Source organism: Pan paniscus, chromosome 12 (assembly GCF_029289425.2).
Source record: "Pan paniscus chromosome 12, NHGRI_mPanPan1-v2.0_pri, whole genome shotgun sequence".
Lineage (NCBI taxonomy): Eukaryota > Metazoa > Chordata > Mammalia > Primates > Hominidae > Pan > Pan paniscus.
In genome coordinates, this window is record NC_073261.2 from 31,561,803 (window position 1) to 31,585,764 (window position 23,962).

At 46.0% G+C, this 23,962-nt stretch overlaps 1 protein-coding gene across 8 annotated transcripts in view; it reads left to right on the plus strand.

Annotated features, from left to right (window-relative positions):
* Window positions 1-5,828: 5,828 nt before the first annotated feature.
* LMAN2L (lectin, mannose binding 2 like) overlaps window positions 5,829-23,962 on the plus strand; it is a 34,173-nt gene continuing 16,039 nt past the window's right edge. For 2 of the 8 annotated variants that reach the window (XM_063594793.1, XM_034953744.3), the window contains exons 1-4: window positions 5,852-6,067; window positions 7,850-7,968; window positions 11,414-11,531; window positions 12,339-12,421. In XM_063594793.1, the coding sequence (XP_063450863.1) occupies window positions 5,881-6,067; window positions 7,850-7,968; window positions 11,414-11,531; window positions 12,339-12,421 (507 nt within the window). In that variant the 5' untranslated portion in view covers window positions 5,852-5,880. Of the gene's footprint in view, window positions 6,068-7,848; window positions 7,969-8,699; window positions 8,781-11,413; window positions 11,532-12,338; window positions 12,422-23,962 lie in introns of those variants that run through there. The other 6 variants (XM_063594795.1, XM_063594796.1, XM_055107648.2 and 3 more) reach the window with 4 other exon arrangements.

The window sequence follows — 23,962 nt, forward strand, 5'->3', positions numbered from 1 at the left end:
TACACCTGTTGAGTCAAGTGTCTGGCAGTAGGGCTCAGGCAAAGGTACCTACCCCAGGATATTTGACTGTGGCTTTCAGGAGTCCAATGTTGAGAAGTCACCGCTGGGAAGTAGCTAGCTAGTTAGTGTTGGAGCTGCTATCCTCTTGTATGCTCCAGTGGCTACCTGGGGAACTGGAGGTACAGTTGGTAGGACCCGGTCAGCTGTGACTATTGGGCTGAAGATGGACCTGACCCACTGGATACCTGAGGATGGATGGATGGTTGTACTTGGCCTAGGGAGGGCTGCTTCTGTCCTGGGAGGGGATGGATCAGAACTGAATGGCAAGGTTTGTAAAAGAAGGGTGAGAAGCAGTGGAAAGAATAGGCCAAGAGGCTGCCCTGGAGCCTCTGTCATGGGGTGAAGGGGCATCAGGCTTCAAGGTGCTCCTGAGTGGAGGTACTTCTTTGGTTGTTGTTGTTGTTGTTGTTGTTGTTGTTTTTAATTTTTTAAAAGGGACAGGGTCTCAACATCTTGCCCAGGCTGATCTTGAACTCCTGGGCTCAAGTGATCCTCCCAAAGTGCTAGAATTACAGGCATGAGCCACTGCGCCCAGCCCTGCTCTTTGGTTTGGAAGACAGGAAGGTAGAGGAATCATGCAGAACTGCTGAAATGCACAACTCACATTGCATATGAATACCCCGGCCCTGAAGTTGTGCAGCCCTAGATCGTGGGAGATAGATGATTCCACAGAGAAAAAGGGGACCACTAGGCAGCTGAAAGGATGGTAGCGCAAGACCTGAGCCAGCTTTCGGAGGTGCCTCTGCGTGTGAGTAAAAGGCGGTGTTGAAGGGGCCATGGCTACTTGTTCTCTTTCCCACCACCACCCCTCAACACCTTGACTGTGTTGAACTTAGCTGAAGCTTGTGCTTCTGAAAAGCACCTACAGTAAAGAAATCCCCCATCCTTTTGTCTTCCTTCCATCTCACTTTGTAGACTCCGTTGTCCAGGCTGGAGTATAGTGGCGCGATCTTGGCTCACTGCAACCTCTGCCTCCCAGGCTCAAGAGATTCTCATATCTCAGCCTCCCAAGTAGCTGGGATTACACACACGTGCCATGATGCCCGGCAAATTTTTTTTGTATTTTTAGTAGAGACAGGGTTTCACCATGTTTGTTGGCCAGGCTGGTCTTAAACTCCTGACATATGATCTGTCCGCCTCAGCATCCCAAAGTGCTGGGATTACAGGCATGAGCCACTGCGCCCAGCTGAGAGATGGCTGTCTTAACGGACTACCCTGCTCTGGAATATCCCAAGATAAGACCCACTTCCACCCTTCCTCAGTGACTCAGATAAGACCCTCTCCATCCTTCCTCTCACGAAAAATCCCTTGTTTACCTGGATTACCCCAGGTCTCCTTCCTTTTGTTTTGCTTTGAGATGGAGTTTCACTCTTGTTGCCCAGGCTGGAGTGCAATGGCGTGATCTCGGCTCACTGCAACCTCCGCCTCCTGGGTTCAAGCAATTCTCCTGCCTCAGCCTTCCAAGTAGCTGGGATTACAGGCACCATGCCTGGCTAATTTTTGTATTTTTAGTAGAGACAGGGTTTCACCATGTTGGCCAGGCTGGTCTCGAACTCCTGACCTCAAATGATTCCGCCCTCCACCCCCACCTCGGCCTCCCAAAGTGCTGGGATTACAGGTGTGAGCCACCGAGTCCTGCCTGTCCTTCCTTTCCTTTTTTCTTTTGAGATGGAGTCTCACTCTGTTGCTCAGGCTGGAGTGCAGTGGCATGATCTTGGCTCACTGCAACCTCTTCCTCCTGGGTTCAAGCGATTCTCCTGCCTCAACCTCCCGAGTGGCTGGGACTACAGGTGCGCACTACCACGCTTGGCTAATTTTTGTATTTCTAGTTGAGATGGGGTTTCACTATATTGGCCAGGCTGGTCTCGAACTCCTGACCTCATGATCCACCCGCCTCAGTCTCCCAAAGTACTGGGATTACAGGTATGAGCCACCGGGCCTGGCTCTTCCTTTTCTTTGATACATTCCTCATTAATAAGCATTCTTCCTATTTCAACAGTCTGAACAAAATGATTTGATTTATAGTCCAGTGCATCTCACCTTTCACACCCTTCTCCTTTATTCCCCTTTTCCTCATCACACAGAATTTTACAATGAGATTTCTGCTTGTGTCAATCTATCAGAAATTCAGCTGACAGGGTGCATGACACTGTGAATGAATTTAATGCCTTTGAACTGAACACACATGGTCCTGACTTAATGATGGTTTGACTTAGGATTTTTAGACTTTAGGATGGGTTTAGTTTTTCTGTAGGTAACCCCATTGTAAGTTGAGGACCATCTGTACTTAAAAATTATACATTGTATTTTATGTATTTTTTTTCTTTTTTTTTTTTTGAGACAGAGTTTCACTCTTGTTGCCTAGGCTGGAGTGCAGTGGCGCGATCTTGGCTCACTGCAACCTCCACTTCCCGGGTTCAAGCGATTCTCCTGCCTCAGCCTCCCAACTAGCTGGGATTACAGGCATGTGCCACCACACCCGGCTAATTTTGTATTTTTAGTAGAGACGGGGTTTCTTCATATGAGTCACGCTGGTCTCGAACTCCCGACCTCAGATGAGCCACCCACCTCGGCCTCCCAAAGTGCTGGGATTACAGGTGTGAGCCACCGCGCCCAGCCTTTATGTGCATTTTACTACAATTAAAAATTCATCTTGCAGAGAAATGCAATGGAAATAATTTATTCAAAACAATTAGAACCCCTACTATGTGCTGGGTGATAGGTTGGGGTTGGGGAAATGGGTGGGGCCTGAGTTAGGAAATGAGTAAGACCTGCTTCCTGTGGTCCTGGAGCTCCCAGCCTTGCTGCAGAGACAAACCCATAATCTGTTAATTGAGCTCCATAATTCCAGGTGACACACATTACAGTACACATGCGTACCGCCTGATTTCAGTCAGGATGCAAAGGGCTTTGAATGCTACACTAAGGACTTTGGATTTTGGTAATTGGGAGTTATGAATGGTTTTAAAGCCAGTGTATGACATGAACAGATTCATTGCAATTCCTAAAGTCTTAGCACCAGACATTTGACATTGTAGGGTGTCAAAGACTGATGGCAGTGACAGGCTGGGCACCATGGCTCACACCTGTAATCTCAGCACTTTGAGAGATGAGGTGGGAGGATCGCTTAAGGCCAGAAGTTCAAAACCAGCCTGGGCAACATAGAGACCCCCATCTTTAGAAAAAATTAAAAAAATTAGCTGAGGCTCACCCAGCAGTTTGAGACTGTAGTGAGCTATGATCACAGTACTGCACTCCAGCCTGATGGATTGAGACCCCATTTCTTCTTTTTTTTTTTTTTGAGACGGATCTGCTGCTCAGGCTGGAGTATGGTGGTGGAATCTTCTCAACTCACTGCAACCTCTACCTCCTGGGTTCAAGTGATTCTCCTGCCTCAGCCTTCCAAGTATCTGGGATTACAGGCACCTGCCACCACACCCATTTAATTTTTGTATATATATGTATATATATATTTTTCGAGACGAAGTCTCACTGTGTTGCCCAGGCTGGAGTGCTGTGGTGCGGTCTCGGCTCACTGCAACCTCCGCCTTCTGGGTTCAAGCGATTCTCCTGCCTCAGCCTCCTGAGTAGCTGGGACTACAGGCGTGTGCCACCACGGCTGGCTAATTTTTTGTATTTTTAGTAGAGATGGGGTTTCACCATGTTGGCCAGGATGGTCTTGAACTCCTGACCTCAGGTGATCTGCCTGCCTCCCAAAGTGGTGGGATTACAGGCCTGAGCCACCGTGCCCAGCCAAGACCCCATCTCTTTAAAAAAAATAGCTGTGACAGCTTTAATTTTAAAAAGTTGATCCCCTGTAAAGTAGGCTCATAATTATGTTTATCTTATTAAATATATTCATGCTCAGGAAAGCAAGAGAATGTTAACTTTGGTTAAGTCTATTGGGAAGACATAAACACAGATCTGTCAATTGCTGTATATGAGATGTGCATGGAACACTTTGAGAGCTCAGACAGGAGAATCTACCCTGCCTGAGAGGTTTGAGAAGGACCTCCAGAAGGAAGTGGACTGCAGAAAAAAAAAAAGAGGGAAGGGAAGCTGGAGCATAAAGATGGAGGAAAAGAGTCATGGGCAATAAGGCCAGGGCCAGATGGCAGGGGGCTTTGTGTGCCAAATTGAGGGGCTTGAATCTCCTCCCCACAGGTGATGGTGAGCCATCAAAGGCCCGGTTAATAAGAATGATGATGATGAAATAGCGCTTATGGCTTGGTGCGGTGGCTTACACCTCTAATCCCAGCACTTTGGGAGGCTGAGGAGAGAGGATCACTGAAGTCTAGAAGTATGAGACAAATCTGGGCAACTTAGTGAGACCTCCCCCACAACCCCATAGCTACAAAACATAAAAATTAGCAAGGTGAGGTGGCACACACCTGTAGTCCCAGCTACTTGAGAGGCTGAAGTGGGAAGATCCCTTGAGTCCAGGAGGTTGAGGCTGTGGTCATGCCACTGCACTCCAGCCTGGGTGACAGAGAGAGAACCTGTCTCAAAAACAAAAACAAAAACAAAAACAAAAAAAGAAAAGAAAAAAGAAAGAAATAGTGCTTACTACACGCAAGGCACTGTTCTAAGAGGTTTACCAATATTGACTCATTTAACCCTGACACTTACCATGGTTAGATAGTTTGGATCACTTTAGTGGCTACGTGGAGACCAGTCTGGACACATGTTGTGGTGCCGGATAAAGACGAAGGGATGTGCCTGTAGTCCCAGTAACTCAGGAGGCTAAGGTGGCAGGATCACTTCAGCCAGGGAGGGAGAGGCTGGAGCTGAGATTGTGCCACTGCACTCCAGCCTGGGCAACAGAGCAAGACCTTGTCTCTCTTTTTTTTTTTTTTTTGAGATGGAGTTTTGCTCTTGTGGCCCAGGCTGGAGTGCAATGGCTTGGTCTCGGCTCACTGCAACCTCTGCCTCCCAGGTTCAAGTGATTCTCCTGCCTCAGCCTCCCAGTAGCTGGGATTACAGGCACGTGCCACCACGCCTGGCTAATTTTTTTTTTTATTTTTAATAGAGACGGGGTTTCTCCACCTTGGTCAGGCTGGTCTCGAACTCCCAACCTCAGGTGATCCGCCTGCCTCGGCCTCCCAAAGTGCTGGGATTACAGGCGTGAGCCACCGCGCCCGGCCAAGACCTCGTCTCAAACCAAAAAGAAAAAAAAGAGGAAGGGAGGAAAGGAGGTGATGGCTTTTAGAATTAATTAATTTGTGTGCTTTCAGTTCTTTTATATCTGTAGGTTGCTTGATGGCCCAGACTATCACGGCAAAGGAGTCATTTGCATTTGAAGAGAATGTGTCTTCCGCAGTTGTTAGGAGGAGTTTCTATAAATATCATCAGGTCAAGTTAGTTGGTAGTGCTGTTCAAGTCTTTTATAAATTGATAATTTTCCAGCTATTTTACGGATTTGTCTATTTCTCCTTTCACTGCTATATCTTCCAAATTGATTCAGAGAGCTGCAGTCAGGAGCTTACTATTGCAGAGAAGATAGAATGTTTGGGACCAGAAGAAACGTTTTATCTCTTTAAATTTACTCTCGTACGCAGAAAACAAAATACAAATAAACTACGTATCCCAGCAAGCCTAGTGGAACTCAGGGCAAATGCAAATAAGGGGGCCTGGGCATTCGGCTACGCCCCTTTTCTGGGTTGGCAAGGCAACTGATACCGAAGCCAGCCAATCGGTGATATAGTCACCTGCAGGGGCGGGGGCTTGACGAGAGCCAATAGGACGCAGGGCAGCTGGCTCTTCGGGCCAATGGGTTGGGCGACGGGGCGGGCTTTTGATGAAGGGTCGGCGGTGGGAAAGATGGCGGCGACTCTGGGACCCCTTGGGTCGTGGCAGCAGTGGCGGCGATGTTTGTCGGCTCGGGATGGGTCCAGGATGTTACTCCTTCTTCTTTTGTTGGGGTCTGGGCAGGGGCCACAGCAAGTCGGGGCGGGTCAAACGTTCGAGTACTTGAAACGGGAGCACTCGCTGTCGAAGCCCTACCAGGGTGAGGCGCCCAGGGTGAGGTGGTCGTGCAGTGGGGCGGGCTTCGGGACTTGATTTCAGGGGTAGAGGCGGGGGCGGCGAAGGGCTTCGTGGCCCGGAGGAAACTGCTGGCGGTGGTGGGGCCCACGGAGACTCCCTCCGCGTTTGGGAGCCACAGGTCTGAAAGGCAGGAGTTAGGTGTGCCTGCCAAGCTCTGGAAGTTTCCAGTAGGTAAAGGCAGGGCTGTCGGGTGCCACTAGTGCTAGGCCTGGAGTTAGACAGGAGGAGTTTGGGAAGGGGAGAGAATCGAGAATGGTGAGGAGTGATTGAGGGCTACTAGCAATGAGCCAGTCTCCAGATGGACCTGTGGATGTGCTAGAAATAAAGCAGGAGGAAGAACTGGGGTAGAACTTGAACGAAATGAGAAGATGATAAATTTATGTTGCTGGGTAGAACCACCTTCTCTTCTCCAGCCTAGGGGCCCTATGGTGAAAGAGGTTAGGGTTCACAGAACTCTAAGCACAGCTTATCAGCCAGAAAATTAATGCAGTTAGCCACAAAACGATGACAAACCAGTGCAGATGGCTTAACTAACACAAGTCTTTCCCCACTAAGGCGTAGGTAGTGGGACAGAAAACAATTCAAAGTGCAAGAGTATACGCTACTACTAAGGGTAATCATTTATTCACTTACATGCCTGGAGTGCCTCTGTGCTGTCTCTTTGCTAATGCTTATGGGTTTGCAGACACAAAGTTTTCATTCTTAAAGAAGTTTATAGGTGAGGGTACAGGGAGTAGCTTCACACTTTAAGGATTGTTTAAAGAAAGAATGTGACGGCTGGGGCGGTGGCTCACGCCTGTGATCCCCGCACTTTGGGAGGCCGAGGTGGGCGGATCACGAGGTCAGGAGATTGAGACCATCCTAGCTAACACGGTGAAACCCCATCTCTGCTGAAAATACAAAAAAATTAGCCAGTTGTGGTGGTGGGCGCCTGTAGTCCCAGCTACTCGGGAGGCTGAGGCAGGAGAATGGCGTGAACCCGGGAGGCAGAGCTTACAGTGAGCCGAGATCATGCCACTGCACTTAAGCCTGGGCAACAGAGCGAGACTCCATCTCAAAAAAAAAAAAAAGGAAGAATGTGACTAAGCCCCGGAGGCCTGAGGGTCAAACTCTTTTTATTTTTATTTATATATTTTTAGAGACAGGGTCTTGTTCCGTTGCCTAGACTGGAGTGCAGTGGCACAATCATGGCTCATGCCGTTTCAATCTCCTGGGCTCAAGCGATCCTCCCAACTCAGCCTCCTGAGTAGCTAGGACTATGGACAAGGACTACCACACCTGGCTAATTTTTTTTTGGTAAAGACAGGGTCTTTCTATGTTGCCCAGGCTGGTCTCAAATTGCTGACCTCAAGATGCCCTCCCTCCACATCATCTCAAAGTGTGGGGATTACATGGGTGAGCCACTGCACCTGGCCTGTCAAACTCTTTTTGATATAACTCAGGAAAATTTTTTTCTTTTATGATGCTGAAGTTTACTCACATATAAAACGGGAAGAATGGATGTGAGCTATGGTTACTGTAACATGCATAAAGTGAGAGTTCTGATGTGCTTTGGGGTCCTTACCTGATAAACGCCTTGTGAAAGCTGTAGAGATGGTAAGATTCATGACTGAGAGAAGATAGGAGATTGAGTGACATTAAAGGGGGAAAAAGATGATGGCTCAGCTTTCAGAGGCTCTGTGGTGGCTGCTTTCTGAATGGATTGGTGTTGAAAAGTATGAACTGATCTACTTCCTTCCTGTAGGTGTGGGCACAGGCAGTTCCTCACTGTGGAATCTGATGGGCAATGCCATGGTGATGACCCAGTATATCCGCCTTACCCCAGATATGCAAAGTAAACAGGGTGCCTTGTGGAACCGGGTGGTAAGAATCTTTCTCCCTCCTGTGTTGGTGACCCAGAAAGGCCTAAAAGGTTCAGCAGTGGCATACTGATTTAATTTTACTGTCTATCCCCCTGGTATTCTATCTTCTGTGGATATCAAGGATCTTTATTTTTGAGATTATTCTGACCTTGATAATAAATAAATCAGGTATTTAGGAAAATGCTCTCTATGTAATTATAGCAAATAATTCATTTTTTTTTCCTGAAATGTCGTTAATTCCTGATTGGCCCAATAGTACTACTTCTTAGGGTTTAATAATAACTTAACTCCTGCTTAACCACTTTGTAAGAAGATTATAAGAAGACCAGAGTGCAGTGGCACAATCATAGCTCACTGCAGCCTCAAACTCCTGGGCTTAAGGGCTCCTCCTGCCTCAGCCTCCTGAGTAGCTGAGACTACAGGCATGTGCCACTGCACCTGGCTAATTTTTAAAACATTTTTTGTAGAGATGGGGTCTTGCTATGTTGCCCATGCTGGTCTCAAACTCTTGGTCTCAAACAATCCTCCTGCCTTGGCCTCCCAAAGGTCAGGGATTATAGGTGTGAGCCACCGGGCCTGGTTGAGAGTACTCTTAAATTGATCCCAAACCTTATCCCAGCATCCCCATCTTGTTATTTCAATTTGAAGAGTCTGATATAAAATTTTATTTTCATGTGAAAGCCACTCTGAGCTGTTGGTCATTTTATTTGTCCTTCTCTGGACCTTTTCTAGCTGCATTGTCTTCCTTGAGGTATGGCGACAAGAAGTGAATGCAGTATTCCTGGTGTGGCTGCACTGTGATTTTGTACAAGTGTAAGATGATGCTTTCTTTTCTGTTTCCAGGGCTCTTTCTAAATCTTTTACGACCAGTTTACTTTTGGGCATGACTCTGGCATCCTTTGATACTTTCTCTGGAATTCTCTTAAACTAAGAACTTACTTTTTTACATGGCTTTTCTCATTAGTTGTAGATAAGCGAATCTCAGAAAAGAGAACGATTTCTTTTCCCTGTTCAGGAGGGCAAGAGAAATTTCTACATTAGCTATCTGCACAAACTGGCCCCTTAACCTAGATCATAGTGCCGAGCTCATTTTTGGACAGAGTACAGAGCATTGTGTTTTTGTAGCAGAGATAAAGGACAGTTGAAAGACTGGGATTCTCGGTCCAGCTCTGTCACAGTCCTCCTGTGAGCCCTAGGCAGATTATTTAACTTCTTAGTTCTGTTTCTCTATCTGATAAATGAGCTTCAGAATACCTGTTTTACTTGCCCACTGGGGTTGTCGTGAGAATAAAATAGGACAATAGACATGAAAAGACTGTGGCAAGTTAAAATGGTTATAGAAATATGTGTTATGTTATTACACTTCTATAAGTTTGTTGATGGGGCTCTTGTGGGTTACCGGATGATTATGTTCAAGGCTTGATACTCTGCTGCTGTCTTGCTGGCTGTCTGTCTCTACATAACTTGTAGCAGCAGTTCTAGTATAGCCTCTAGTTCTTCCCTTTTTCGACTTCTGATACCTGTATTCGCTGTTATCTGGCTATCACCATGACTATGGGCTTGTTTCTGAGTTATTTGAATAGGATGCATTTGTTTGAGCAGTGGTTCTCAAATTTGGCTATCCATTGGAATCAATGCCTGGGTCTCATCCCCAGAGATTCTGATCTAATTGGAATAGGGTGCAGCTTGGCCATTGGGATTTTTTAAAACTCCGTAGGTGAATCCAGTGTGTGGCAGAATTTCAGAACCACAATTAGACATGGTCCTGAGCAAAACAGTATAGCATTGTGCTGTAGGAGGCCAGGAATCAATGACAGACACCTCTTGGCTCACTGAGAACTTCTGTGACTCTGCCCTCTTCCCAGGGGCATAATACCTACCTCCTGGCAGCTTCCTGCCCCACTGAATTTCACTCTTTCTCTGAAAGTTATTTATTTATTTATTTTTTGAAACAGGGTCTCATAACTCTGTCGCCTAGGCTGGAGTGCAGTGGCACTATCACAGCTCACTGCAGCCTGGACCTCCCGGGCTCAAATGATCCTCCCACCGTAGCCTCTCAAAATGCTTTGATTACTGGCGTGAACTACTGTGCCTGGCCTTTCTCTGAAATCTTTTTTTTTTTTTTTTTTTTTTTGAGATGGAGTCTCGCTCTGTCACCCAGGCTGGAGTGTAGTGGCATGATCTCAGCTCACTGCAAGCTCTGCCTCCTGGGTTCACGCCATTCTCCTGCCTCAGCTTCCTGAGTAGCTAGGACTCCAGGCGCCCACGACCACACCCGGCTAATTTTTTGTATTTTTTAGTAGAGATGGGGTTTCACCGTGTTAGCCAGGATGGTCTCGATCTCCTGACCTTGTGATCTGCCCACCTCAGCCTCCCAAAGTGTTGGGATTACAGGCGTGAGCCACCACGCTGGGCCCTTTCTCTGAAATCGTAATGAAACAGCAGAGAGATAAGAATCCAGAGTGACAAGACAGAGACTGGCTCAATAGAGTAGGAGATTGCAGGCCCCTTGCTAAATGCAGGAGTACCCAACCCCCTTTCATTTTGACTGTGTACTTCTAATATGAACACTGTTGGAAAATATCCCAGAAATAAAGAATGAAAACTGAAAATGATCTAGCAATAGTTGCCCAGAACAGTCTATTTGGAGAGCCTTTGGCTGAACCCCGCTGGTCTGTCTGTTCTTCCTTCACTTCTTTCTTCACAGTAGACTTTTAACCAGAAGCTTCCCTAAATCAACTACCCACTCTGGTTTTTTCTTGAAACCGTTCAACTATTTAAAACACTTAACCATCCACTTGCATCCATCTTCAAGTGCATTTAAGCTTCTTGGCCATGGACGGGAGGGTTTGGGGACTGTAACTTGCTCTTCTTGTGAGAATTCTGGCTTACCCCTCAGCTTGGCAGAGGGCCAGGTCTAGCTAATTAGAGTTGTTTGTAGTATCTGCTAATTATTCCTGGAAACGTTTGCGTAACAGCTTAGCTTTTCTTTTTCTACTGTAATAAATTAGGCTTTGACCTTTCTTTAAATCCAGCTTTTCAGAGTCTTTCTGTCTGAGGGGTGATCTTGAGTTGTAAATGAGTATGAATTCAGCCATCTGTACTCTAAAAGCCGAGCTACTTTGCTGGGTGGGTGTAGGATCACAGGAATGGAGTTTGGTACACTCTTGTCTTTTCCAACTTTGGAGTTCTGTCCTGTTTCTGTTGGGAAATGTTGAAGATAATCGGGAGGTTTATTCATTTTCATATTAAATCTCTAAACAGTTGAATGGTTCAATCTGTTTAATTTTATGACATGAACACATAGCAAGTCTTAGATTTAAGTTTTAACCCTTAGTCTAGTGTTACCTGCATTTGTGTTTTCCAAGTCTGTTGATTGCTGATGCGGGCTTGAGGGGTTTTGCATTTCATGCTCCTTATTGATTCTAATGTCTTTCTCACTTCAGCCATGTTTCCTGAGAGACTGGGAGTTGCAGGTGCACTTCAAAATCCATGGACAAGGAAAGAAGAATCTGCATGGGGATGGCTTGGCAATCTGGTACACAAAGGATCGGATGCAGCCAGGTATTGGGACCCTGTGTTACTCTTGTGTGGGTGTGACAGCCTGCTTTTTCATGTGCCCTCTTTTTGAAAAGGTTCCTTCCCCACAGTGCCAGCTGTTTTCCCTCTCCCTTAATGTATGTGGATGAACACTGGCCCTTCTAGTCTCTAGAACGGGTCTGAGTCCTCATAAGCAGCTGAATTTGACTCATCCTGAGGCAGTTGCTTGCTTGTTACTTCTTTCTGAGTTTCCTTGTGAAACTACCTGGCCTGTTGGCTGGATGAAAGCACTGGCTCTCCTGAACGCTGACGATTGGGTGAGCTGATTTCTTCTGAACATTTACAGTGAATGATCTCAGCACTGCTGAGTCAAGAGAAGAGTTATCTATTTTCCTTGTGTTAGAGCTATTATTGCTCCATGTAGATGGCAGGCTCAACCTGATATGACCTGATCTCTTTTGCAACAAGAAGGAGAACTAGGGAATTCAGTTCTCTCTTGGGGGCATAGTCTTTACCAATTGTTTGTAAAGCAGAATTCTGTAGGGGCACCTTAGCAACCAGTTTGGATCAGGAAGCTGCCTGAGTGCTAAATAAGGTTGCAGTGGCCTTCTCTCTTTCCCTTGCCTCCAACAACAAACAATTACAGATATTTACTGGGCACTTGTTACAGGCCATGCACTTTGCTGGGTACTTTTAAACATGTGTTTTCTCATCTTGAGAGAGGCTTGGGAGTCATTTGAATTTTACTTTTTCCTCCATCATAGTGATATATTATTCCTTTATCAACTCTTAGCTTTATTTCATTGTTCATCATCTGTTCTCTCTCTCTAGGGCCTGTGTTTGGAAACATGGACAAATTTGTGGGGCTGGGAGTATTTGTAGACACCTACCCCAATGAGGAGAAGCAGCAAGAGGTAATGGCAAGTGTCAGAGCCTAGGTCAGCTACACTGACATCACAGTTCTTTGCCTCAGGAATGTTGTACAGGAGGGAACAAAGGAGATAGAAAGTGAGGGGTTCTTCATCTGTTGAACTTCGAAAGTTAATGTCCTTGTCAGTGTTTTTTCTAGAGGAACTATTTAGGAGTGCACAGTCTTTTGGGAATAGCTGTCTTGAACAGGGGCTTTTTCTTTACTGATAATCATGTTCTCTCTTGTGCCTATTAGATAGCCACTAAAACTGAGCATGTTTGGTTGATTGGTGATTTGGCTGCTAGACCAGCACCAGAGCAAGCTGAATTTACGTAACTCAGCCTCCCCTGACTTTTAATCCATCAGTGCTGTGCTCTCTTCTGCAACTTGCACACACTTTTCAGCTTCTTTTTCTTCTTCTTCTTCTCAGACCTGAAGAACAGTTCTCCTTGCCTATAGAAAAGGCTATAATTGGCCAGGTGTGGTGGCTAACACCTGTAAGCCCAGCACTTTGGGAGGCCAAGGTGGGCAGATCACCTGAGGTCAGGAGTTTGAGACCAGCTTTGCCAACATGGTGAAACCCCGTCTCTACTAAATATATAAAAATTAGATGGGTGTGGCGGTGGGTGCCTGTAATCCCACCTACTCGGGAGGCTGAGGCAAGAGAATCACACCATTGCACTCCCCCCCTGGGCAGCAGAGTGAGACTCTGTCTCAAAAAAAAAAAAGAAAGAAAAGGCTATAACGAGAAGGAAACTGATGAAAGCCTAGCATTTTGTTGGAACCTAGTATCTGGCTGTTGGCAGGCCTTTTTGTTACCTGACCTAAGAGTTTTTTAGTGCTTTCTTTTTTTTTTAATTTTTTTTTTTTTGAGACAGAGTCTCACTCTGTCGCCCAGGCTGGAGTGCAGTCGCGCGATCTCGGCTCACTGCAACCTCTGCCTCCCAGGTTCAAGCCATTCTTCTGCCTCAGCCTCCCGCGTAGCTGGGACTACAGGCGCATGCCACCACACCCAGCTAACTTTTGTATTTTTAGTAGAGACGGGGTTTCACCATGTTGGTCAGGATGGTCTCGAACCCCTGACCTCGTGATCCGCCTGTCTCGGCCTCCCAAAGTGCTGGGATTACAGGCGTGAGTCACCATGCCCGGCTATTGCTTTCTTATATTGACAGTGGGTTTGTACTCTCTCTGTGTCCTACGGCACTGCCATCAGATGGTGGGAAATTATGACAGGTTGTTGCTGGGTATCCTGTAGCTAAGTAATACCTAGCGAGGAAATCAGGATTAGAAATAGAGGCAAAGGTCACATTATTTTTTTCCTCAAAGGTTTATTATGAAAATTTTCAAACTTAAAAAACATTAGAAGGCCGGGCATGGTGGCTCACGCCTGTAATCCCAGCACTTTGGGAGGCCGAGGTGGGCAGATTACTTGAGGTTAGCAGTTCGAGACCAGCCTGGCCAACATTATGAAACCCTGTCTCCACTAAAAATACAAAAATTAGTATTTTTATTAGTATTAGTGTTAACTTGTAGTCCCAGCTACTTGGGAGGCTGAGGTGGGAGAGTCACTTGAACCTGGGAGGTGGAGGTTGCAGTGAGCTGAGACCACGCCATTGCACTCCAGCCTGTAATCCCAGCTACTCAGGTTGCTGAGTCAGGAGAATGGCTTGAACCCAGGAGGCGGAGGTTGCAGTGAACTGAGATCACACCACTGCACTCCAGCCTGGGCAACAGAGCAAGACTGTCACCAAAATAAACAAAAAAAATTAGAAGAATAGGGAATGATCATTGTATCTGTGATGCTTAGATTCAACAGCTGTTAACATTTCCCACAGAACTCACTTTTTATTTTTTATTTTTTTTATTTTTTGAGATGGAGTCTCGCTCGTCTCCAGGCTGGAGTGCAGTGGTGCAATCTCGGCTCACTGCAACCTACATACACCTCCTGGGTTCAAGCCATTCTCCTGCCTCAGCCTCCTGAGTAGCTGGGATTATAGGCACACGCCACCACGCCCAGCTAATTTTTGTATTTTTAGAGACAAGGTTTCACCATGTTGGCCAGGATGGTCTCCATCTCCTGACCTCAGGTGATTCCCCCACCCTGGCCTCCCAAAGTGGTGGGGTTACAGGTATGAGCCACTGTGTCCAGCGAGCTCACTTTAAAGGTGGTGGAATGTGAGACCTGAGTTAGGAGAATAACCTTTTGTTGTGGATCAGTTACAGCTGCTTCTCTGTGTTCCTTCTGGGCTGTTCTTCATTCCACATACATTAACCACTTTCTAGGTGCCAGGCCCTGGGAATTAGTGAGCAAGATAACATGGTCCTTGTACTCAGTAGCACTGAGAATGCTGATGGGGGAACTCTGGGGCACTATGGGAGGACACAGCAGGAGCTTCTAACCTGAAGTGGGGCAGTAGTGTTGGTGGTAGTGGGGAAGGCTTCTTCCAGGAAGTGCCTTTTAGGTTGAGGTCTGCAGAGTAAGGAACCCGTGTCCCATGCAGAGGGAAAAAAGCCGAGGTCCTAAGGTTAAGAGAGGGGATGATGAGGCTGGGTGCAGTGGCTCATGCCTGTAATCCCAGCACTTTGGGAGGCCGAGGCGGGTGGATCACGAGGTCAGGAGACCGAGACTATCCTGGCCAACATGGCGAAACCCCGTCTCTACTAAAAATACAAAAATTAGTCAGGCGTGGTGGCATGCTTCTGTAGTCCCAGCTACTCAGGAGGCTGAGGCAGGAGAATCGCTTGAACCTGGAAGGTGGAGGTTGCAGTGTGAGCTGAGATCACGCCACTGCACTCCAGCCTGGGCGACAGAGTGAAACTCCATCCCAAAAAAAAGAGAGAGAGAGAGAGAGGGGATGATGAGTGTGTGGAAATAAAGTAGAATCAGAGACAGATGAGGCTAGAATGAAAAGCAGGGCCAGTAGTCTTGTTATGTTGCACAGTTCCTAGGGCTGCTGTTCACCTTGCATTCTACAATATTAACACTGTAGCCTCGGCATGTTAACTAGTCGCTGAGACTGACTGGCATCTGCTTGGGTGGTTGGTTGGCTGAACTGTTTAGATGAGAGCCAGAGCAGACTGAATGTATGTGACTCATGCTCACCATATACCACTTGGGGCCAAGTTCTGAAGGATTGTGTTCCTGTTGAGGAGTCTGGACTTGATTCTGAAGGGGTAGGTACATTAAAGGATTTTATTGAAGAGAGGATCATGACTGGATTTGTAGTCATGCTGAGGAAATAGTGGTAGTTAGAAATGGATCTGAATAAGAGTTATCAGCTTTAGGGCCTGACAAGAGTTTTAAACTTGTCTCTCTGTTTCTTCCAGAAACAAATTGTTCAAACTCTGTTAGCTTCCATTTCACCATGAGATAGTAGTAATTCTGGTTTGAGAAAGTAGAAATTCTGACTTGGGTTTATTTTGTAAGGATTTTGTAGATGTTAATTTAAAAAAATTTATTTTAGATGGTAAAAATTGAGACTTCTTTTCTGGCTAGCTATTGTGGTTCTTACTTCCAAGTGCACATTGTAATTCCCTGGAGAACTTTTAAAAATATTGACATCCAGTCCAAACCCCAGAGCTTCTGATTCAGTTCGTCTGAAGTGCAGTCTAGGCAGCCTTCCTCTTTTAAAGCTTTCCAGGGGATTCACATGTATAGCCGAGGTTGAGAACCCTTGGACTAACATGGGTTCCTTTTATCCTTACAAAACTAAATTTAAGGCCGGGCGCGGTGGCTCACACCCGTAATCCCAGCACTTTGGGAGGCTGAGGCGGGCAGATCACGAGGTCAGGAGTTCGAGACCAGCCTGGCCAACATAGTGAAACCCTGTCTCTACTAAAAATACAAAAATTAGCCAGGTGTGGTGGCGGGCGCCTGTAGTCCCAGCTACTTGGGAGGCTGAGGCAGGAGAATCACTTGAACCTGGGAGATGGAGGTTGCAGTGAGCCAAGATCATGCCCTTGCACTCCAGCCTGGGCGACAAGAGCAAGACTCTGTCTCAAAAAAAAAAAAAAGCCATTAAAAAAAAAATAAAATCACTTGCTGTTTATTAGATGGCTGCTGTGTGCCAGGTACTTTGCAAATATTGTCTTAATCCTCGTCAAACCTCCTTATAGTCTGTATTTTTCCCATTTTACCAGTGAGTAAACAGGCTTAGAGAAGTTAAGTGTCTGTTTCAAGGTAATAGTCAATATAAAGTGAAGCACAGGTCCATCAGATTCCAGAAGCTGTGCTTTTATCTATGATGTTCTACCAGCTCCCATCCTTTTTTTTTTTCTGTCAGGTTGACTTCTTTCTTGAGAATAGAGACATTTATTATTATTATTTTGTTTTATTTTATTTTATTTATTTATTTTTTTGAGACAGAGTCTTGCTCTGTCGCCCAGGCTGGAGTGCAGTGGTGCGATCTCAGCTCACTGCAAGCTCCGCCTCCCGGGTTCACGCCATTCTCCTGCTTCAACCTCCTGAGTAGCTGGGACTACAAGTACCTGCCACCACGCCCAGCTAATTTTTTATATTTTTAGTAGACATGGGGTTTCACCGTGTTAGCCAGGATGGTCTTGATCTCCTGACCTCGTGATCTGCCCACCTTAGCCTCCCAAAATGCTGAGATGACAGGGGTGAGCCACTGCGCCTGGCCTTATTTTATTTTATTTTTCGAGATGGAGTCTTGCTCTGTTACCCAGGCTGGAGTGCAGTGGCGTGATTTCGGCTCACTGCAACCTCCGCCTCCTGGGTTCAGTGATTCTCCTGCCTTAGCCTTTGGGGTAGCTGGGATTTCAGGCACACTCCACCCAGTCTGGCTGATTACAGGCACACACCACCACATCTGGCTAATTTTTGTATTTTTAGTACAGGCGGGGTTTCACCGCGTTGGCCAGGCTGGTCTCAAACTCCAGACTTCAAGTAATCTACCCGCCTCGGCCTCCCAAAGTGCTAGGATTACAGGCGTGAGCCACCGCACCCAGCCTGTTAATATTATGTTCATATGCTGTCCTGTGCAATTTCTTTTTTTTTTTTTTTTTTTGAGACAGAGTCTCGCTCTGTTGCCCAGGCTGGAGTGCAGTGGTGCGATCTCGGCTCACTGCAAGGTCCGCCTCCTGGGTTCAGGCCATTCTCCTGCCTCAGCCTCCGGAGTAGCTGGGTAGCTGGGACTACAGGCACCTGCAACCACGCCCGGCTAATTTTTTGTATTTTTAGTAGAGACGGGTTTTCACCGTGTTGGCCAGGATGGTCTCGATCTCCTCTCGATCTCCTGACCTCGTGATCCGCCCGCCTCGGTCTCCCAAAGTGCTGGGATTACAGGCGTGAGCCACCGCGCCTGGCCAGTGCAATTTCAGTTCTTAGATCTTATATTCAGTCCAGAGAGTATGGAAAGTATCTTCCTTTCTACATCCCAACACCCTACAACTATCTAAGAGGGTAAAATCAAATGTGTTTGTCAGTGGCATGGTTTACTTCAATATACATGAAGGCGCCAGGCATTGTTCTAAGCACATTCACATACATTATTTACTTATCATAACAACCTTTTGGGGTAGATGATAGTATTATCTCTAAGAAACTGAAGTGCATGTAGAAAGGTTACAGAACTTGTTAGTGTCACACACGTAGTGGGTCTGACTCCAGAGACTCCAGTCTGATTATTATTGCTTTATTATTTTGAGCTCATTAAAAGAGGGTGACAAATACTGTACCTTTTAAGAACTTACAAATTACCGTGGTATGTGTGCAGAAGATGTCCTAGACAAGGAAGACAAGGAGCAGGTAGGAGGGCATGTGGAACAATTCATGAAATTCCTCAAGACAGTGGTAAAAACATTTTTCTGGTTTCTTGTTTCCTTGTCACGAGAGTCCACATGACCCTGTTGCTCAACTTCTTACCACATTTGTTCATGAGAAAATATTGGGAAAATCATAGCAACCAGTAATGCATCTGAGAAGAGGGTGAGAGACTTCAGTATATAGGCTCAATCCTCCTACCTCAGCCTCCTTCCCAGTAGCTGGGACCACAGGCATGCGCCACCACACCTGGCTAATTTTTGTATTTTTTGTAGAGACAGGGTTCCGCCATGTTGCCTAGGCTGGTCTCAAACTGCTATGCTCAAGTGATTTGCCTGCTTTGGCCCCCCAAGGTGCTAGGATTACAGGCATGAGCCACCACACCCGGCCCCTCAACTGTGGTTTAACATCTGAAAATTAGTATAATATATCACATTAGTAAACTAAAGGACAAACAACATATAATCATCTCAATAGATAGAGAAAAAGTGACAAAATTTCATACCTCTTGATAATAAAAACACTCAACAAATTAGGAATAGAAGAGGATTTCCTCAACCTGATAAAGGGCATCTATGAAAAAACCCACAGCTAATATATATATATGTGTTTGTGTGTGTGTCACACACACATTTTTTATTTTTATGTTTTTTTGAGATAGAGTCTCGCTCTGTCACCTGAGCTGGAATGCAGTGGCGTGATCTTGGCTCACTGCAACATCTGCCTCCCGGGTTCAAGCGATTCTCCTGCCTCAGCCTCCCAAGTAGCTGAGATTACAGACGTGCACCACCACACCTGGTTAATTTTTGTGTTTTTAGTGGAGATGGGGTTTCACCATGTTGATCAGGCTAGTCTTGAACTCCTGACCTGAAGTGATCTGCCCACCTCGACCTCCCAAAGTGCTGGGATTACAGGTGTGAGTGAGCCACTGCACCCAACCTTTTTATTTTTTTGAGACAGAATCTTGCTCTGTCACCCAGGCTGGAGTGCAGTGGCATGATCTCTGCCCACTGCAACCTCCACCTCCTGGGTTCAAGCAATTCTCCTGCCTCAGCCTCCTGAGCAGCTGGGATTACAGGCGCCCACCACCACTCCCAGCTAAGTTTTTGTATTTTTAGTAGTGACGGGAGTTTGCCATGTTTGCCAGGCTGGTCTCAAACTCCTGACCTCAGGTGATCTGCCCATCTCGGCCGCCCAAAGTGCTGGGATTACAGGCGTGAGCTACTGTGCTTGGCTAGAAAAACCCACGGCTAACATATTTAGTGGTAAACAGTTGAATTCTTTCCTTCTAAGATCAGGAATAAAATGAGGATATTCACTCTTATCACTTCTGTTTAATGTTGTACTGGAGGACCTAGCTAGGGCAAGAGACATGAAAGTGAAATAAAAGACATTCAGATTGGAAAGGAAGTAAAACTATTTCTATTTGCAGATGACAGAACATGGAAAATCCTAAGGAATCCACAAGAAAAACCTATTAGAACTACTAAATGAATTTAGCAAGGTTGAAGGATACGAGATCAGTATGCAAAAATATTATAAAAATATGCTAAAATATTATAAAAAAGGTTTATTTCTTTTTTTTTCTTTTTTGAGACGGAGTCTCACTCTGTCACACAGGTTGGCATGCAGTGGCATGATCTCTGCTCATTGCCACCTCCGCCTCCTGGGTTCAAGTGATTCTTCTGCCTCAGCCTCCTGAGTAGCTGGGATTACAGGCACGTGCTACCACGCCTGGCTAATTTCTGTATTTTTAGTAGAGATGGGGTTTCACCATGTTGGTCAGGCTGTTCTTGAACTCCTGACCTCATGATCACCTGCCTCGGCCTCCCAAAGTGCTGGGATTACAGGCATGAGGTACCGCGCCTGGCAAATCAGGTTTATTTCTATGTATTTTCAGTGAACAATCTGAAAATGAAATGAGAAAACAACTCCATTTGCAGTGTTATCAAAAAGAATAAAATACTTAGAAGTAAATTTGGCCGGGTGCGGTGGCTTACGCCTGTAATCCCAGCACTTTGGGAGGCTGAGGCGGGCAGATGACAAGGTCAGGAGATCGAGACCATCCTGGGTAACATGGTAAAACCCCATCTCTACTAAAAAAATACAAAAAAATCAGCTGGGCATGGTGGCGGGCGCCTGTAGTCCCAGCTACTCGGGAGGCTGAGGCAGGAGAATGGCGTGAACCTGGGAGGTGGAGGTTGCAGTGAGCCAAGATTATGCCACTGCACTCCAGCCTGGGTGACAGAACGAGACTCCGTCTCAAAAAAAAAAAAAAAAAGAAAAGAAAATTTAATAGAAAAACTTTGACAACTACAAAATATTGTTGGGGCCAGGTGTGGTGGCTCACACCTATAATCCCAGCACTTGTGGGAGGCTGAAGTGGGAGAATCACCTTAGGCCAGGTGTTTGAAATGAGCCTGGGCACCACAGCAAGATCTTGTCTCTACAAAAAATAAAATTAGGCCAGGCGTGGTGGCTCACACCTGTAATCCCAACAGGGGAGGGATTTTGGGAGGCTGAGACGGGTGGATCACGAGGTCAGGAGATCAAGACCATCCTGGCCAAGATGGTGAAACCCCATCTCTATTAAAAATATAGGCCGGGCGCTGTGGCTCACGCCTGTAATCCCAGCACTTTGGGAGGCTGAGGCGGGCGGATCACGAGGTCAGGAGATCAAGACCATCCTGGCTAACACGGTGAAACCCCGTCTCTACTAAAAATACAAAAAAATTAGCCAGGCGTGGTGGCGGCGCCTGTAGTCCTAGCTACTTGGGAGGCTGAGGCAGGAGAATGGCATGAACCCGGGAGGCGGAGCTTGCAGTGAGCCAAGATCGCGCCACTGCACTCCAGCCTGGGCGACAGAGCAAGACTCCATCAAAAATAAATAAATAAATAAAAATAAAAAAATTAGCCGAGCTTCGCAGTGTGCGCCTGTAGTCCCAGCTACTCGGGAGGCAGAGGCAGGAGAATTGCTTGAACCTGGGAGGCGGAGGCTACAGTGAGCCGAGATTGCGCCACTTCACTCCAGCCTGGGCAACAGAGCAAGACTCTGTCTCAAAAAAAATTAGCCTGGTGTGGTGGGTGATGCATGCTACCCGGGAGGCTGAGGTGGAGGTTTGCTCAGGAGGGTGGGTCCACAGTGAGCCACGATCGCATCGCTGCACTCTAGCCTCAGTAACAGAGCAAGACCCTGTCTCAAAAATGAAATAAAGTAAAAAAAATTATTGGAGGAAATTAAAGAAGATCCATGTAAATGGAAAGATGTTCTATGGCATGGATTGGAAGACTTGGTATTGTTAAGATAGCAGTACTCCCCACATTGCTCTATGCAGTCCCTACCTCTCAAAAACTTAGCTGGCTTCTTGGCAAAAATTCACAAGCTGATCTTAACATCCATATGGAAATTCAAGGGACTCAGAATAACCAAAATAATCTTGACAAACAGTGAAGTTGGAATGCTCACACTTTCTGATTTCAAAACTTACTACAAAGCTACAATAATAAAGACAGTGTGCTACTGGCATCTGGGTAGACATACAGATCAATGGAATAGAACTGAGAGTCTGGAAATAAAACGTCACATTTAATCAATTAATTTTCTTTTTCTTTTTTTTTTTTTTTTTGAGACAGAGTCTCGCTCTGTCTCCCAGGCTGGAGTGCAGTGGCACGATCTCGGCTCACTGCAAGCTCTGCCTCCTGGGTTCACGCCATTCTCCTGCCTCAGCCTCCCGAGTAGCTGGGACTACAGGTGCCTGCCACCACGCCTAGCTATTTTTTTTTTTAATATATATATTTTTAGTAGAGATGGGGTTTCACCATGTTAGCCAGGATGGTCTCGATCTCCTGATCTCGTGATCCACCCGCGTCGGCCTCCCAGTGTGCTGGGATTACAGGCGTGAGCCACCGTGCCCGGTCTAATCAATTAATTTTCCACAAGATAATTCAATGGGGAAAGAATCATCTTTTCAACAACTAGTTATCCACGTGTAAAATAATGAAGTTATTCCCTATTTCACACCACACAGAAAATTTAACTCGAAATGGATGAAAGATCTAAATGTAAAAATTAAAACTATAAAACTTTTAGAAAAAAAAAATATATCGGGTTGATTCTTCTTGACTTTGGATCAGGCAGTTGTTAGATGTGACACCAAAAGAAAAAGCAACAAAAGAAAAGGATAAATTGAACTTCATCAAAATGGAAACCTTACATGTTTCATAGGACATCATCAAGGAAATGTAAAGAACCTACAGAATGGGAAAAGATATATGCAAATCATATCTTATTAGAGATTTGTTTGAAACGTAAAGAACTATTACAACTGAATAGTAAGACAACCAAATTAGAAAATGGGCAAAAGATCTTAATAGGTATTTCTCTAGAAGAGATATACAAGTGGCCAAGAAGCTTGAAAAGAGGCTGAGCATCATCAGCCATCAGGGACATGCAAATTAAAACCATAAGACACTATTTTACACCTGCTAGAATGGCTAAAATAAAAAAGATTAGAAGTGTTGGCAAGGATATGGAGTAATTGGAACCCTCATAGACTGCTGATGGGAATGTAAAATGGTGCAGTTCCTTTGGAAAAGTTTGACATTTCTTCAAATGACTAAACATAGACTTTACATGATCTAGCAATTCCACTCATAGGTGTGTACCTAAGAGAAATGAAAACATCTACACAAAACTTTTTTTTTTTTTGAGATGGAGTCTTGCTCTGTTGCCCAGTATGAAGTGCAGTGGCGTGATCTCAGCTCACTGCAACCTCTGCCTCCCGGGCTCAAGTGATTCCCCTGCTTCAGACTTCCAAGCAGCTGGGATTACAGGCGCCTGCCACCACGCCCGGCTAATTTTTACATTTTTAGTAGATACGGGTTTTGCCATGTTGGCCAGGCTAGTCTCAAACTCCTGACCTCAAGTTATCCGCCCGCCTTGGCCTCCCAAAGTGCTGGGATTATAGGCATGAGCCACTGCACCCGGCCTACACAAAAACTTTTATATGAATGTTCATAGCAGCATTATTCATAATAGCCAAGAAATGGATACAACTTAAATGTCCATCAACTGATTAGAGCAGGGGTCCCCAACCTGTTAGGAACCAGGCTGCACAGCAGGTGAATGGTGGGCGAGCAAGTGAAGCATTATCTGTATTTACAGCTGCTCCCCATTGCTCTCATTACTGCCTGAGCTCCGCCTCCTCTCAGATCAGTGGTGGCATTAGATTCTCATAGGAGCAGGAGCCCTCTTATGAACTGAGCATGCGAGGGATCTAGTTTTCTCCTTAGGAGAATTTAATGCCTGATGATCTGTCACTGTCTCCCATCACCCCCAGATGGGACTATCTAGTTGCAGGAAAATAAGCTCAGGGTTCCCGCTGATTTCTACATCATGGCGAGCTGTATAATTATTTCATTATATATTATAACGTGATAATAATAGAAATAAAGTACACAGGCCGGGTGCGGTGGCTCGCGCCTGTAATCCCAACGCTTTGGGAGGCCAAGGTGGGCGGATCACGAGGTCAGGAGATTGAGGCCATTCTGGCTAACACGATGAAACCCTGTCTCTACTAAAAATACAAAAAAATTAGCCGGGCGTGGTGGCGGGCACCTATGGTCCCAGCTACTCGGGAGGCTGAGGCAGGAGAATGGCGTGAACCTGGCAGGCGGAGCTTGCAGTGAGCCAAGATCGCGCCACTGGATTCCAGCCTGGGCAACAGAGCGAGACTCCGTCTCAAAAAAAAAAAAGAAAGAAAG